Source organism: Hippocampus zosterae, chromosome 11 (assembly GCF_025434085.1).
Source record: "Hippocampus zosterae strain Florida chromosome 11, ASM2543408v3, whole genome shotgun sequence".
NCBI lineage: Eukaryota > Metazoa > Chordata > Actinopteri > Syngnathiformes > Syngnathidae > Hippocampus > Hippocampus zosterae.
In genome coordinates, this window is record NC_067461.1 from 21636541 (window position 1) to 21654556 (window position 18016).

General features: G+C 39.6%; 1 protein-coding gene and 1 long non-coding RNA gene across 3 annotated transcripts in view; one reads left to right on the forward strand and one right to left on the reverse strand.

The window, feature by feature from the left end:
- vps8 (VPS8 subunit of CORVET complex) overlaps nt 1–18016 on the reverse strand; it is a 70920-nt gene that overhangs the window by 1108 nt on the left and 51796 nt on the right. For both annotated transcript variants that reach the window (XM_052081015.1, XM_052081016.1), the window contains 14 exons: nt 15883–15939; nt 15001–15083; nt 14394–14478; nt 14107–14205; nt 11231–11320; nt 10772–10818; nt 10520–10664; nt 7992–8081; nt 7687–7854; nt 7182–7230; nt 5936–6018; nt 4541–4621; nt 4212–4381; nt 1569–1743 (listed from right to left, as the gene is read on the reverse strand). In XM_052081015.1, coding sequence (XP_051936975.1) covers nt 1569–1743; nt 4212–4381; nt 4541–4621; nt 5936–6018; nt 7182–7230; nt 7687–7854; nt 7992–8081; nt 10520–10664; nt 10772–10818; nt 11231–11320; nt 14107–14205; nt 14394–14478; nt 15001–15083; nt 15883–15939 — 1422 coding nt within the window. The remainder of the gene's footprint in view (nt 1–1568; nt 1744–4211; nt 4382–4540; nt 4622–5935; nt 6019–7181; nt 7231–7686; nt 7855–7991; nt 8082–10519; nt 10665–10771; nt 10819–11230; nt 11321–14106; nt 14206–14393; nt 14479–15000; nt 15084–15882; nt 15940–18016) is intronic.
- LOC127610742 (uncharacterized) lies at nt 771–15930 on the forward strand. Its single transcript, XR_007965013.1, has 2 exons — nt 771–1269; nt 14993–15930. It is a non-coding gene; the product is annotated as an uncharacterized LOC127610742 (long non-coding RNA).

The following is an 18016-nucleotide window of genomic DNA, read 5'->3' on the forward strand; positions in this document are numbered from 1 at the left end:
GAGTCAAGTTATTGTCGCAAAACTAGTTAATCATACATGCTTCATCAATGTCTATAAAGTCTGGCCCTACCGGCCCGCAGCCACTGGCAGAAAAATTCATGTGTGGCCTGTCAGGACCGTTGACCACAGTAGAAAATACACATGGACAAAAATGGTGTCAGATAGTTCACCAGAAGATTCCAGCAGATATGTGGCCGTGCATTTGGAAATATACTCAGAGCGCGCTTTGCCCCTCTGAACACACCACTTTCAGAGTCACATTCAGCGTCAAGAGTGAATTTCTGAACCCACCACTCCTATAACTCTTGTGTGACTCTTTGCCGCCTAAAAAAAAACCTAGCCAGGTTAATTGATTGTTGTATTTATTGTTACTTGGCTTTGACTACCCCTGTGTTGGCTTTCTTAAGAGTCTTTGTGTGTCTTACTTTTATTTACTTACGACTTACTTTTTCACAAATGGATACGTAGTTTTGGGGTTTTGTTGTGCCCTAATAAATTAAAATGGCATTTATAAACTGTATTTTGGATTTCATTGGGTTGTCTCTGTGAGATATTAAAATCGGTTTGATGAACTCAAACCTTTGCTGCGCGATACATATGCAAAGAACACAGAAATCAGGAAGACGAGGGCAAACACTTTTTCACCGCGCTGTAAGTTGCCGATTCCTATTTCGGAAGTTATCTTTCAATCTACAACTGTAATGTTCACATATTTCTCTCAGCAAATTGTACAGCTGTGGTTTGTGCACTTTGAATTAAAATTTTGTACTGTAGGGCAGTGGTCCCCAACCGACGGTCCGCGGACCGGTACAGGTCCGCAGGGCATTTGGCACTGGGCCGCACAGAAAGAACTTGCCTTAATTCCGTTTTATTTATTTCGGAATACGAAAGATGTTTTATTTTGAAAAATTACCGGATTCTCCGTTACATCCGTCTGTGTCACGCTTGACTCACGTCAAGCCACGCTTCTACGTAATGTGACCGATTACGCTAAAAACAAAACGCTGGAGGTCGCAAATGATCGCGGCCTTAAAAGTACGTTCGAGACAACTGGATTAAAGTGATGGCTGAAAACTCTGAGATCGCCACAATAGCACTGTTGCTATTTCTGACATCCTACCTGTGTGAGGTGGGGGGTTTCTACAGCAACGGCGACTAAAACAAAATTACAAAGTAGAAAGGACATAAACCACACACTTGAGGTGTCATTGTCTCCTATTACCCCGAGATGGGACCGTCTAGTTGCAGAAAATCAAGCTCGGGGCTGTGGTGAGTTGTCATTTTCATGCACTTTGAATTTGCGTTGTATCGTATTTTGAAGGCATTAAACATTACCATAGCAATCAGTGTTGCGGCCAGATTAGACGCTCCTTGTGTTTATTATTATATTTCGAAAACACCACAGTTTTTAAGCAGCTCATACCATATTATTTTGTTGTATTAACCCACCACATCTTAAATGGCGGTCCCTGAAAATATTGTCTGACATAATTGTCCGTGGGGCACAAAAGGTTGGGGACCCCTGCTGTAGGGTACATGGGAAAGCCTTAGTCGCAAAATACACAGACCTGTGCAAGGGATGTGCTGCGACTTCTCGTTGGTATGGTATACTGACGGCCTCTTCCTCTGTGAACGGTGGAACACTTGTAGCAACTCCACTGCTGCTGTTGCTCTGAAGCACCTCCCAACCCACAGTCCGTATTTTGTTGCTGCAAGCACTGAACGTGGTACAGGTGACCACAGCTGATATGACAAGAGAGCCGGATTACTATTGAGAACATAATTGCAGTTTGTTGGCTGGTTGCTGAGTTAGCAGGATTAGGCATCATCTACTTGACGCAGATAGCACGGCTGCATCCGGTGCTGGATATGATGCATTCTAAGAACTATGATTGCTTGAACAAGGAAAAAAAAAAAGACACCAATAAAAGTCCTGAATTCACTTATTCCCGCCCATCTTTTTTAAACACATTAATTACTGATGGAGAATAGACTAACAATGTTTTCATGTTTAAAAGTTTCATTTTTTGTTACATGCTTGATTGACCTGGAATGCGTGTGTTTATACAGCTTGTAAGATAAGATATCCTTTATTCGTCCCACACTGGGGAAATTTACAGCCTCCAGCAGCAAGAATGTATGTAGAAAGAAGAAAGGAGAAAGAGGAAAAAAACAACAACAAACATCTTTCAATTAAATACAATATGAACACAAATGGATAAATCGCAGTACTATTTACAATTTTCCTTCACATCATTCAATTATTATTATAATTATGATTGTTATTTTTTATTCATCAGCCTGACAGCAGTCGGTAGGAACGAGCGTCGGTATCTCTCCTTCTTGCAGCGCGGGGGTAACAGTCTCTGGCTGAAGGAGCTACCAAGTGCTGTCAGGGCGGACTGGAGGGGGTGGGAGGGACTGGCCATCATAGCTTTTAGCTTAGTTAGCATCCTTCTGTTGCCCACCTCCTCCAGAGTGTCAAGGGAGCAACCCAGGACAGTATTGTACACAAAGCTAATAAAATGCTTTGTGATAGCAGCAGCGGTTGTGAAAGCTCTATATAAATAAAGCTGTATTGTATTATTTTGTATTCTTTTGGCGTAGCTCCGTCTAGTGCAGTGCTTTTCAAATAGTGGGGCGCGAGAGTTGCTGTGTCCTGCTTCAAAACTCGCTTCGAAAAGCTGTGCATTGCAAAACATACTCATTTTAGCCATTAATCCAGATATCATTTTGATTTTAAAAAATCTACATGTATTTTGGTTTTGCAGGTTGAAGTTTTTTTTTAAATATTGTGCTCCTGAGTTAATGTTGGTGATCACTTTAAACGCATTATTATTTATTGATTTTATGTTTCAATACCGCGTGGTTTGACACGGTCAGTCAAAAAATGTTTAGTTTAATGAAGGATTTAATTTTATTTTTGAATTTCAGATGGACTTTTAATATTTTCTGTTACAGTTAATAAAGTTATTCTTTGTTGTAAGTTAGTCCATTATTTCTTTTTTTATTCTCTTATACGTTAATAAGGATACAGTGTTATGCAGAGGTGTACTTATAACAATTTTATAGACAAATGATACGATTTATAGTGGCGCGGATGTGAGGGGGGGGGGTGTTTTCTTCTTCCGAGGGGGGGGATGACAGAAAATAATTGAAAAGTCTAGTGGATGTATAATGCAACCGCAACCACTATTGTAGTTTCTGCTTATGCGCCTTAAATGCGGTGCACCCTACATATGAAAACCGTTTTAAAATAGGCCATTCATTGAAGGTGCACCTCATACTCCGAAGCGCCTTATAGTGCGGAAAATACAGTAATTTATGCACTTGCAGTTGTCAAAACTAGAGGACTGATAACTTCTAATGGGAAAAAGTCACACATGCGGAACATCAAATTTCATTCATCAAGATCCTTTTCATTCATTCATTCATCTTCCGAACCGCTTGATCCTCATTAGGGTCGCGGGGGTTGCTGGAGCCCATCCCAGCTGTCTCCGGGCAGTAGGCGGGGGACACCCTGAATCGGTTGTCAGCCATTCGCAGGGCACACAGAGACGAACAACCATCCACGCTCACACTCACACCTAGGGACAATTTAGAGCGTTCAATCAGCCTGCCATGCATGTTTTTGGAAGCTGGGAGGAAACCGGAGCACCCGGGGAAAACCCACGCAGGCCCGGGGAGAACATGCAAACTCCACACAGGGAGGCCGGAGCTGGAATCGAACCCGGTACCTCTGCACTGTGAAGCCGATGTGCTAACCACTGGGCTACCGGGCCGCCCTCATCAAGATCCAATGTGTGTAATCTAAGTATTGGAAGCGGCATGGACTGTTGGTTCGATTGTCAACCACCATTTCGAAAATAAGAAAGTATTTCTATGACTAAACAATGCCTTCAAATTGTTTTGCTGCCTGGTGCAAGAAGACATTTGCACATTGTGATGTATTGGATTTCTTCCAAATATGGATTAAGATATGATAGTATAAGAACCCTGTTTTTGTCTCACAATGGAGAATTTATCGTACAATTACGGCACTGAGATGCCAAGATATATCGGTATCAGCACCTAAATATCAAGATCGAATTGTCCGAGTTTAACCCTTTCATGCACCCTGTAACCTGATCACACGATCAGCTGTCCACTGTAGTACCTGTTGTCCCTGAAAGGATTCATTTATGCCATTTGCAGAGTGCAGCTTGTGTTACCTAAATAGAAGGATCTGCTCAGATGGGTCCTGCCACCTCTTGTACTGTTGAAGGCAAATGTTACAATAGTCTTGTCTCGGGTGGAGTCCCCTTGTCACAGCGGTGCGCAGATGAGCCAGGGACCAGTGGAGGTCATGATTTAAAAGACTGGTGGTCGTTTCAAATAAAGTCTTCAACACAAAACACCGATTATATGAGAAATATGATTTATATTTAATGAGTTCTGCATGCATGTACAAGTATGAGTAAAGGGAAAGATTTATTCTTCCTTTCACTTGGACAGCCTTCCCAACTATGGTAAATTCATTTATGATACTGTCCGAATTTACCTGTTCGTAGTTGAAAGTGTCAAGCATCCCAAGAATAAGGACTTGGATCTCTGCAAGTTGTCCTTTCTGATAAATAGGACTCTGGTGGGCACAAAGTTAGGTCAAATGTGAATGAATGAAACAAATGGAAACTTGAATTCCATGCAGACAAATAGCCGGCCGGGTCCCTAGAGTGCCATCAAGGGTAAAACTCAAACAACCAATTACCGTAATTTCCCGACTATAAGACGCGACTTTCATCACACGCTTTTAACTCTGTGGCTTATTTAATGAAGCGGACTATATAGTGATTTTTCTAATGGCTGCAAGGGAGCGCTCAAGCAGAAAAGGTGAGACAACTTGATACATATCTGTCGAGGAAAACGCTATCATCCGTCACACTGAAAACAACCGGCCGTGAGAGGGCGCATTTCACCTGTGATTTGGGCTGCACTGCATCCGGCAAGGATTACAATGCCACAAAAAAACAAACAAACAAACAAACAAATACCTTCCGAAAGACATTATCGTGAAAATTGACAATGAAAGTGTAGATGGTAGAAAGCCTAATGAAGTAATGGTTGACCGAGTGTTACAGCAAGCATGACTCGGCGGCAAAACAGTTTTTTGTTTTTTTTATCAGCCCTGTTAGTGCCGTTTTACTGCCGTGGTGTTCCTGCGTTTACAGGCACTATTTGGAAAGAAAAGTTAAGGTATGTTTATAAAATTTTGAAAACGTCTGTATACCGTTTTTCTTTGTAAATATCTCTTGTTATAATGTGGGCACCTGCATCTTATAGACAGGTGCGGCTTTTATGTTTGTTCAAAATACACTTGACATTGACAGCTAAAAATATTAAGGCTACAGTTTCGCCTTCCATCTAAGTTGCATGATCATGTATAAACATGTTAAGAATGCTGGTACAAGCTACGAAGTTTTAATCTACTATCATGTCAATATTTTTTATTTGATTTGGTTTGTAAACATTCAGGCTGTAAGCCAATGATGGGTATATAAGAGCAGCAGCTTGCTGGATCAAAATGCTGCGATTTACATGATCGGATTAGACTACTAGATTAGATTGCAACTCCAATCGGTGAGTAGTCGACAAGCAAAATAATCGTTCGCTGCAGCCATAGGTGAGAATTGTTATTGCATTGCCTACACGTACTGGTTCAGTGCTCAACCTTAGGCTGTTATTCACATCAAATGCAGAAAATGTGCCAGGAAATGCTGAAAATCAAATCTCAATTTTAAATATATGTATTGTGTGCGTGCGTGTGCATGTGGCGAGGTTATAACCTCCACACTCCCCAGTGAATGTCCTGCCACGCCACATAAAACTGTCTGGGGCTGCCAGTGTTTGAGCCACAAGTATAGAAAGTATCCAACAGGTGAGCAAGCAAAAGACATACCTGCAGTATCTGCTGTATGATAGCAGGCAGTGAAACCAAGCTGCTCATACTGTTGAGAACGTTCATTGTCAGGTCCTTTAAGACTGGAGGGGGGGAAATAAAAAAAAATTTTAATCACAAAATTCCTTGTAACCAGCACCATTAACAAGGCCATTTGTGTATTAGTGTTGTTTACATTTGTTTGAAAACAGCAGAGTGTTTAAATAAACATGCAAATCTACCTCCAGACATTGTACAAATCTGTCCTGGATTTTAAGAAATTAATAACCCAAAGAAAAAAAAACCACACAAAAAAAAAAGAAAAACACTAATACAACTAAAGGTCATGCAAACGTATTCAGATTTAGTAATTTGGTGTATCCCCCATTGATTATTCATAATTATCCATATCCAAGACATTGGCATTAACAAGTACCGTAAATTCCGGATTACAAGCCGCTACTTTTTTTCCACACTTTCAACACTGCGGCGTATAATATGAAGCGGCTTTTTAATTTTTTTTTCCATCGCGGGAAAAACATGGACCATCAGTCTTTCACTGAGGTCCAATGAGATTGTATGACTAATCACAACTTCCGCTCTTCTTGTCGTAGCAGGGGGGAATAAATGTGTTACCCGGCAACAGTCGACCAATAAAAAGAATGAGTAGTACACAGGGGTCCAATGAAATTGTATGATTACCGGTAATCACGACTTCCTTATTTCAATCTTTCTTCTAACCCTGATCAACATGGAGAATACCAGACGAAAAGCATATGATGCAGCTTTTAAACTAAAAGCGATCACTCTGACAGTTAAAGAAGGAAATCAAGCTGCTGCCCGTAATCTTGGCAAAGACGCGTCGATGGTGCGAAGGTGGAGGCTCCGGCAAGAAGAACTGAGCCAGTGTAAAAAGACAACGAAAGCTTTTAAAGGTTTTAAAGGTGGGCCGTCATGGTGTAATAGTTTCATGAAATGGAAGCCTGTCTATTAGGGCACGCGCGACGTTATGTCAGCAGCTCCCTCCCAATTACGAGGACAAACTTGCTTCGTTCCGCCCATTCACACAAACAAAGATAGCAGAGAATTCCATCAGCACAGATGAAATAAAAAATATGGACGAAGACCCTCTGACATTTGATTTGCCTCTCACTCGGACTGTAAATAAAAAAGGTGAGTTAATAAATTAATTTGAGTGTGCCTCAGATATAGTGTCTTCATACAAAACCAAAGTAACACAGAATACTGCATGTGTAAGATTCCTTACCCTGTTTCTGGGGAGTCATCAATGTCTCCAATAATGAAAACCAGAGCTCCTGTATGCAAGAAAAAAAAAAACAAATGAAACTGTTGCGCATGCTTTGATAAGAAGGGGTGATTATTAAATAGCCTATTCCTCTCTGTACAGTAATGTGCACACGTAAGAGTCCGCTTTTCACTGATCTGTTTTTAGTCAGTGTGCCACAGCTGTAATTGGTTTGACTTGCAATTAGTGGATGTCAGTTTTCCACTCCATAATGGGAAAGGACATCTTGGTTGGAAAAGATCCAAATGAATAAGCACTCTGGTTGTTTGTGTGTGCGTGTGTGTGCCTTGGCAACCAGTTCAGGGTGCACCCCACCAGCTGCCTGAAGACAGCTGGGATAGGCTCCTGCACGCCCCGCGACCCTTGTGAGGATAAGCGGATCAGAAAATGGATGGATGGCTGGATGGATACTTGGCCACTTATGATGAGAAGTGGAAAATATTGTTACAACGCTACAAGAAATTACCTTGATTTGTGGCTGCTGGAGTTTCTGAGAGTTGCGATGACCCAAGGCGATGAGGGCATTCAGTGAATTTTCTACTCTCTTCAATACAATCGACTCATTCTCTTTGTCCTCTTCGTTCTGCCCTCTGGTGGGGTCAGCAGTCAGTAGAGAAAGCTGCACTTTTAATGCCTATGAAAGATATATTTGAGGATGTACATGTACGTTTCAGACAAATGAATATTAGTTATTTTTCAGTAAATGAACTTAAAAAAAACAGCCATTCCTATCAAATGTGTAGGTGAATAACAATATTTAACTACTGGTACCTCCAACAAAACTGTAAATGCTCCATAAAAGTCACCCTTTTTTTCTAGCAAATAACCTGTAGCTTCACTGTGGTGGTACTTCTCAGTGATCTAAATAAAGAGAAAGAATGATACAAGTGAGATGGTCAACCTTAATCCAAGTCTAAATTACATTAAAAAATGCATACAAGCATAAAGTTCATTAAGATATTCAAGACAGACAACAATGTGCAGTAGTAAATATGAATTTCTACGGTGTAAAATACCCCCTCCCCCAAAATAAATCAAATGCAATCATCAATTACGCTACTAGTGTACATGATAAAATTTTTTTTCATATTATTTTTTCAACTGACAAACCAGTTTCGAAATATTTAGTACAAATGCGGCTGTCTTCTCTTGCCTGTTTAATTTATTTTGCCATCAAGAAACTAACATGAGGCGCTTTAAGTATCATGATAATTTAGCTGTGTGACATTAGAACGACTGGTTAGCCCCGTCCGCCTCACACTGCAGAGGTGCAGGGTTCGATCCCAGGCCCCGGCCTTCCTCAGTGTGGACTTTGAATGTTCTCCCTGTGCGTGCGTGGATTTTCTCTTGGTACTCCATCTTCCTCCCACAATCCCCAAATATGCATGTCGGCTTAACTTAACAGTCTAAATTGTCCCTAGGTGTGAGTGCAGATGGCTATATGTGCCCTGCGATTGGCTGGCAAGCAGTTAAGGGTGGACCCCCGCTTGCTACCCAAAGACAGCTGGGATGGGATCCAGCATGTCTATGATCCTCTTGTGCTATGCAAAGAATCAATGAATCAAATGTTCTAATTGTGCACAATGTGGCTTGAACTTTTTTTTCTCAGTTCATTTCAAGTATTTGTTATATGGAGCACAGTTGTAATTCATTATCACATTATCAGTACAACATATGTGCATTTAATCATTTCAAACAGGTAGAATTTTTATGTAACTAACATATGCGATATTGATGATTTTCAATTAATATCTGTGCATTATGTTTCAGTGATTTTCTGAATGTACGATTTGGGAATAAAAGTCTACCTTTTTATTGATGGTTATAATTGTGGTACTTAGACAGCTAAGTATATTCTTGCAGTAGTACTTGGTGGAAAAGGTTTGAGAACCACAGTGTCTACGCCAGGTACATTTTACAAACATCAATAATAAAGTAAGGCTGCAGTATAAAAAAACAACTATTAAACTAACAATAATATTTTCCTCCTCATGAAAAATACGTTCCAAATTATTACGCACGTGAGGTTGAAAAAAAACTGAATAGAAACATATGAATGATTCACATTTCTGTCAAGACAGAATTTTCAAAACAAACCCTACTTTAAAATTAAGACATCTGCCAATCAGAAATATTGATCACCTCCAGCCTACACAATACTTAATCATTGAATTTCTATGTCTATGGATAATTTCTGCATGTACAGTGATCCCTCGCTATTTCGCAGTTCGTTTATCGCGGATACGGTGCATTGCGGATTTTTCAAAAAGTCATAAAAAAGAATAATAATAAATAAATAAATAACTGGAAATTCTCCATATACATGGAGTACAGTACTGTATATGTTAGTCTGTGTGATTCGCTGTTGTTTTGCAGCTTCTCCCGGACCGTTTGCGGACTTTAAATAAATAAATACATACATAGATGGATGGTTGGATGGATGGATAGATATTTTTTTTTACCTGTATATTTTAATTGGTCGCTACTTCGCGGATTTTCATTTATCGCGGTTAGTTTTGGTCCCCATTAATCGCGATAAATGAGGGATTACTGTATCTAATTTTAAGGTTGCGATGAATGCCAGACTTTTGTGGTAAAGTTACACCGTTCTTTAGAGCTTTCTTTTAAACATGCTCCACTCGCTCTTAATAGACTTGAGGTAAATGGATGCTGTTTTTTTAATGCTATAAACCTGGGTTTCCTTGTATGATCATGATTATACTTCCAAAAGACAAGGTTCTTCTTTTTTATACCAGGGCAGGGAATGGTCAGTTACGAATGGCACAATTTAATTTGGACACCTTTTGCTACCCCGCATGCACCGCTCATCCTATTCCCTGTACAGGATTCCAAAACATCACTAAGCCAAGTCCTGTTTGACATTGGAATCTCATTCACGGTTTAAAGACAAAAGTATGCAGGCACACATCAACTGAATAATCAAATAAGATGGACTTGACCACTCATTTCCTGTTGAATCGCCTTGATCTGTTTTACTTTTCTACTCTCGTTTAACTTTTAGACAACTGTATCATTCTGACTTAGTCAGATCAGTATGGGGAAAGCTCTTTTCTGTTGTAGGATGACAAGCTAGGTCCAAAAAAGCATGCTCAGTTGAATTTTGGAACATGCACAAAACCCCGATTTCAAGCCCACCAGCACCTCTCTCAGCAGTTTTTCTTTCATTTTCACTTTCTGTAATTACAGTGATCACGAGACCAAACACTTTTATCCACTAATGTCAATGTGTAACATTTAAATTAAATTGACCGATGAACAAGAAACACAAATGTTCATACTTGTATGGCCTCCTCCAACCTATAGTGCTGTGAGGTTTGGAGGAAACTCAAGAGCTGTTGGGGGGCAAAACGGCACATCAGGTCCAGCAGATGTGTGTGCAGATCATGTTCCAATGGAAGGGGGGTCCCCGGATAATGACGTTCCCTAAAAAAAATATATATATAATAAATTTGTAAAACTGTTGCGTGCTCAGTGAAATGACACGCATGAAAAATATGGAAAAGGCTTTGTATGAGAAGGACCAAACAGACCATGACTCCATGAATAAGCTCAAAAACTTGAAATGCAGCTCGCCATCCTTTAAAAACAGGAAAGAAAGAAGGAACTTCAGCAAGCTTTCCTATTTGCATCAGAGGATTTTACCAAAGTGTATCAAACTGTTTCGATATATTGCACTTTCATTTGTGCAGGCTTAAAACCAACTGCGAACAATTATGAAGAATAGGGTTTAATATATGGATGAAACCATTCGTAGGCCATTGTCTGAATTTTGCAAACCAACAATATCTGCATTTCGTTTTTTAAAATGCTTTGGGAAATCTGTAATTGTAGTCTTCTCAAATTATTCAGTTCTCAAGTTGTCGTCAAGCAAATTATACTCGATGAAAAGTAGATTTGGTTGTTTGTGAGTGGTCTGGCAAAATGTCATCAAGCCAACGAGACAAGAAAAATTACAAAATAAAACATGTCTATTTGTGTGTATACCTTACCGGAAGAAGGCAAACAATTTGATCCACTTCTTCAGCAAAGTGACACACAACCAGGTCAGCTGACCTGTTTGTATCAAACATGATCAGTTCCTGTAAACATACGTTGGAAAAGAGCACATTTAGCATGGCAAAATGTGACAATTTGATAATGGACGCAGGGACCATGATTTCCGGACTATTAAGCGCACCTGAGTATTAAGCTCACCCACTATATTAAAAATAAATAAATAAATAAATAAATACCATATTTAGGCTGCAATGAGGATACTGAATGACCACAAACCCTATTTTGCAACATGTGATATGTACACAGAATGATGTTCATCAGAAAGTTGGGTTTTTTTTTAAATTGACACATACCGCATAAATTCCCTGAAAGATGTTTTTTCCCCCTCTCTGTACACATGTATTATACGCTCCCCTGATTTGCTGGTATCCGCGCTCAGAAAGTCAAGTATTATCTGCATCGTAATTTGATAGACTGGAATTTCCTGTGGTCAGACATTTTTTTTTTGTGTTAAGGGAAGTTCTCTGGTGGCCCGGTGGTCAACCTGTTAGAGTGTCGCCCCTAGGTGTGAGTGTGAGACCGGATGGTTGTTCGGCTAAATGTGCCTTGTGATTGGCTGGCAACCAGTTCATGGTGTGCTCCGCCCGAAGACAGATGGGATAGGCTCCAGCACGGCCAGCAACATTTGTGAGGAAAAGTGTATCAGAAAATGGATCCATGGATGGATTGAAATTCTCTTACATTGCTGTCAGTTTCGGCTGTCATGATTTTTGCACCAAAACCGGTAGGCGCGTAGAACAAGCCAACAACCGTAAATATGTCTTGCATTATGTGTTTTGTATAAAAGTGGGTTTCCAAAGCTAGTAGTCTCATCAGAGAGCCAATTCACAAAGCACTCACGTCAGACACACTCGGTCAACTTTGGAAACGGTCGGCACATTTCTGTGCTGTCACGCGAGAAGGCTTGATCCCAAATCAGGCTGCACCGTGCTCACTCGCAGGCTATATACAGTATACTTTGGAAGCTGTGCCATTCCCTGTTGGACGACCAACCCTTCTGAGAAATGGAACAGCCGTTCGTTGTCGAACACAACCAAGAACATATTGGCAGCATGAAGCTTGTTAGCTGGTAAAAATCCATAAATTCACCACATCGGTGTTTAATTCACAGGGTTCAAAAACCTGTGAGAAAACAGCGGTTTATAGTCCGGAATATATATTGAAGTCAGTTACGTTACATTAAGGATGAGGACACACAGACGCACATTCCATAACACAGACAAAAAATATATATATTTAAAATGATTTTAATACTGGAAAGCAGTACAGACGGTCCCCAGCTTACGAACGAGATAAGTTCCGAACGATCATTTGTAAGGTGAATTTGTTCTCCCCGTTGCTTCATGTTGCTTCAGTGGTATATGTATGTAATGTATGTTTAAGGCTTATATAAGTACTGTATCTTTAAGGTTTATATAAGTATGTTTAAGGTTTGTATGAGTAACCTGTATTGGTTTGTACTGAAAAATAAACATTTAATAAAATAATATGCTCTATTAAGCTTCTTTATTATTGCCACTTTCATTTGAAATGAAATGGCGTGTTTCTTCTTTACATTTCCACTCCCACTAGAAGACTTTCGCTTTTCACCAACCATATTGAATAATGGATGCACGAGATATTTAACAACTGGGCAGAGTTCGGGGTGGATGCTGGGCGAGCTCTCACAGCGCCTCACGTAGGGATTAGCGGCGGAAAGAAGCACCACAGTACCTGTACTCGGAAAAAGGCGCGCAATACAAAATCTAACTTTTTCTTTTCTTTTTCGACATACCCGTAAAAATGTTCGTATGTACCGTTGTTCGTAACTCGGATGTTCGTAAGTCGAGCAGCGTCTGTAAGTCCAAATAACGTAAGGCCTTGTTCTAAGATTTGTGGATTCAATGCCTTATAAGGATCCGCGAGAGCCCTGTCAACTGCTTCACGCTCCAGGCACACGCATTGTCCATAAATGAACACAGCGAAGCTCAGCTACTGGTGAGCGGACGTCGTGGCTAGTGTTGTGTTTTTGAGAAAAACGAGACAATGCTTCTGTGACCTCCAGGTTGGAATATTTGAACACAGCGAAGCTCAGCTACTGGTGAGCGGACGTCGTGGCTAGTGTTGTCCTTTTGAGAAAAACGAGGCAATGCTTCTGTGACCTCCAGGTTGGAATATTAAAGTCTTGTGAATTTTATGAGATTTATTTTGCGGGACAGCACTGGTTAGCATGTCTGTCTCACAGTGCACAGGTGCAAGGTTCGATTCCGGCTGCGGCCTTCCTGTGAGGAGTTTGCATGTTGTCGCCGTGCCTGCGTGGGTTTTGTCCGGGTACTCCGATTTCCTCCCACATTCCAAAGACATGCATGGCAGGTTAATGGAACACTCGAAATTGTCCCTAGGTGTGAGTGTGAGCGCAGATGGTTGCTCAGCTATGTGTGTTCTGTGATTGGCTGGCAACCAGTTCAGAGTGTCCCCCGGTTACTGCCTAAAGACAGCTGGGATAGGCTCCGGCATGACCACGACCCACATGAGGATAAAAAGGTTAAAAAATAGATGGATGAAGATTTCTAATGCTGTAAAAGGGCCCAGAATGGCTTCCCTGCAAATTTAAAAGTGATCTGGAGGTGCATCTCGTTATTCAGGTATAGAGTTCAATTGATGACCTGAATAAAATCGATGCACACGTTCTCCCATGTTTCCTTTTTTCCCCCCCATTTCATGATGACACAAGCATATTTTAAATCCACAATGAATCATAAAGCAAGACCACAACAAATAAAGGGCATACCGGCGACTTTCCTGAGTTCATCAATGCACATGAGCTTACCTGTATGTGTTGCAGTGTTTTGTTCTTGATTGCTTGCTTCTCCTCAGATTCGTGACTTGACATAGACATCAGGTGGTCGATATAGCTGAAGACCTCCCCCTTTACATCCACAAAGAAATGCTTTTTTTCACTTGACCAACTAAAAAGGTGTCACCTTCATTTTTACTCAATCCTAACAACAAATATTAGATTACAATTTGGAAATCAATGGCAGCATTTATTAAAAACAATAAATAAATGAGCCGGTTGTATTTACATGACTTTTTTTTTAGTTACTTTGTTTTTACCTTTCTCAGAGGGTCTTTTAGGTAGCAGTCAATGGTCTTGTCATACATATGTTTCTTCTCATAAAGAAATTCCAAAATTTGGTAGCTGTATTGGAAGACAGGGAAACATAGGCAAATAGATATTTCTAAATACATCAATGATTTATCTATAATTAAAACAGGATTAAAAAGACGAATCAAAATCAAATCAAATAGATATTTCTAAATACATCAATGATTTATCTATAATTAAAACAGGATTAAAAAGACGAATCAAAACAACAAATTTTTATTTTGTTCATGTAATTATTGGTGGTAGGCATTATTGGATTGCATAACTTCCAACTAGCACATAGGCGGGTGAAGTTTCTGAATCTCAATCCGCCCCTGACGTGATACTGTCAATGTGTGAAAGAGCTGGCTATATGGCTTTCCTAGCTAATGCACAACCTGGTTGCTTGTTTGTTGTGGAAAAAGTTTATGTTATCATGAATTAAAAAAAAATCTTATTGCAAGAGATTTCTTTTTACTTTGTCAACAGTGTATTTGCCCAGTATGAAAGGTAAAAATGATTTGGTACCCTTGCTTTTTAATGAAATCTTTTTTCTTTTTTTTGTCAGCTACTTACAACTTGGCTCTCTGTGACAAAGTCAACAGCTTTTCTTCATCAAACTGGACCACACCTCCGACCTGGAGCAGCTGCAGTAGAACCTTGAAACCAAGAACATACATAGCCCAGTCATGATGTCAAAAATCAGTTTGTGTGTAGATAACAAAGCCCAAGTACAGACCTGAGATTTATTAGATCGTTTTGATGAAGGCTTGTAATTCAACTTCACAGGAATATTATTTTCCCCTTCACCCACTAAACACAATTTTATCCCAAGTGACAACTTTAACTGTTTTTATTGTTTATATGATGTTTGAGTACTAAAGCTGTGGGTAGTTTGTGGCAGGACGTTAACACTTGACTGATGTTAGCGGTGTAGCAGCTACCCAGCTATATCTCCGCGATATGTAGCAGAGGCAGTCCTCGTGACAGCTCGCATTTTCTTTGGAAATGTTATTGATTATAAATCAGTAAGTACGTACCACACAGTGAAAAACTATCACCCCTTCCTCTTTATTGTGACGAGGCGCATAACATCGGGGTGACTGAGATTTTAAATCCCTGTACTTGTAAATGTGAACATTTTTCCTAATTTTTAACAGACTTTTGCACAATCCAGGTGTGTGGGGGGAAATTTGGATCCTTTTATTTTTTTAATTGCATATTATTCCTGGGTTTCCAAGCGTAATGTGAAACTCGGTTGTAAATATCTGTAATTGGACACAAGTATGCACATACATGTTTTGAAATGTTTTTATTTTATTATTCAATTTTTTAATTTAATTCTTTTGTCTTCAAAGAAAGTAATCTGTTGAAGTGGTGTGGAGGCACCCTAGCCCCCCTCTATTGATCGGCTGCCACTGAGGAAGACTGCTTTTAAATTAGAATCATAACAAAAACCTGCTGTCGTTCCGTGTGTCGTGAGGCATCATCTGATCTGCATAGAAACTCCAAGACCTGAACAGAATACAATAAAGATGAATTATGTATGGTGCCTTTGTACCCGTTGGTTATACAAATTATTACATAAAATAATAGTAACACAATAATGGCGGGCATTCGAAGATGCAAGCGTGTTTTGAGAAGTTCATCTTAAGATTTCAAGTCATTCAACTCATTTGAATGTGACAAATTGGTGTGCCTTTTTGTTGAATAAAAGGACTTCATGTCGCGCTCCATGCTACATTCTGAGAGAGCTAGATATGGATCAATCTTCTGATTTCTTGGGCGTAGTACTTTAAGAGTTCTGTAAAGCACTTTGTTACAGCTACACTGGTTGTGAAGGCTCTATATCGGTGGCTCTTAACCTTGTTAGAGGTACCTAATCCAACCAGTTTAGAAGCACGTTCATCGAACCCTTCATTTGTGAAAAATAAAAAATTATTTTACAAATTCAAGACATTAAAAAAATGCATTTATTAAAAACAGAAAAAGGTAAATAAAAGTACATGGCACAAGTATTGTTTTTTTTTTTAATTGTATGATGTACTATCACAACAATCTCGTAGTGGCTACTGAGCGAACTAAATTTCCCGCAGCACTGATTGGACAAGCAATGTAATGTGATCATCTGCAGCCAGCGATGGCCAAGCGAAAGTGTCATAACTAATTGATATCTTGAGTCGGGTGTGTCTTAATCTCCATTTCCGGGGCTCCGTCGAAACCCTGAGACCGATTCACCGAACCCCTAGGTTTCGATCGAACCCAGGTTAAGAACCACTGCTCTGTATAAATAAAGCTGCCCTGTATTCTTTCGTACTCTCCTGTATTGTAGCACCATCTAGTGGCTGCATAGCGCAACCGCAGCCACTATTGCAGCCATTCTCAGTGATAATTTTACACTTTACCCGCAGCGAGTCCCAGGGACTCGCTGATCAGAAAAGTATAGTCCCATTATGCATTGAGAGAGTCCCAAATTTCGAATTCTGAAATGGTCTCTACTTATTCAATTGCATATAATAATAACACAAACAACAACATATCCATACAATGATAAACAAATGCTGCAAAAATTTAAATAATTCAGAAGCAGGCCTGAGGATTTCGGAAATTCACTTGATAACCGTTTTTCGGTTCAGTCGGATTACACAATGGGAAACCACGTTAACTAATATTGGGTTCTGTAAACGTTCATCATGGGAACCCATTTTCCTATTTTGAATGATATTCATAATCAAGAATTCTGAAACTCAAAAGTATAATGTTTCAAGGGTAAATGTTTGAAAACTAGGCATTAACAATGAACATTACATCAGGAGCTGTGTACTCCAGGTTTGTTAAAAAAAAAGAAATGGATCAAAAATGGGTGTACTCATATATATATAGCATCATGAATACAACATACCACAAAATCAGAGTATTTTTTCCATTCTCACACTGCAAAGATTAATTTACTGGTAATCATTAATACAGGTAAGTATTGATGTGGCTTGACATCCTCTTCCCAAGACGACGCATGTGTAATCTACTATCAATTTGCCGAAAGAACCTGTAAATTGAGGGGTTCGTTGTTTTACGAATGACAAAAGGAGCCAATCAGACGCAAGCAACATAAGAATGTTTCAACAATTATTGAACAGAATATAATTTAGATAACTATTACATAAAAGAATATAATGCTCAAATATAAAATGAAAAAATTTAATCATTTAACATAAGCTTACAAATCTAACACACGTCATCATTAGTTTTATCAACAGTTAACATTAGCATTACTACAACTTGTAAGAAATGTTTTATTCCTTAAGTTACCATGCTAAAACCAGTAAATTATAGAATAACCAATACTGTTTCATAATATTTTTCAAAGTGATTAGCCTATAGATCTAATGACCAACTTGCCTCGTAATCGTGCCTCCCGTCGTATCTCGCTCTTGTGTTCTGTACATACATCCCAGGTGAGTTTAGTGATACGCCCTTTGGACGATTCATACGAAAAATCAAACTGGCATTCCCATTTCTTAAATATCGTAATTAGTAGACCTTTGAGAGTTTTTTTCGCCACCATCTCAAACTTTCATCCGCGCGAAGTTTG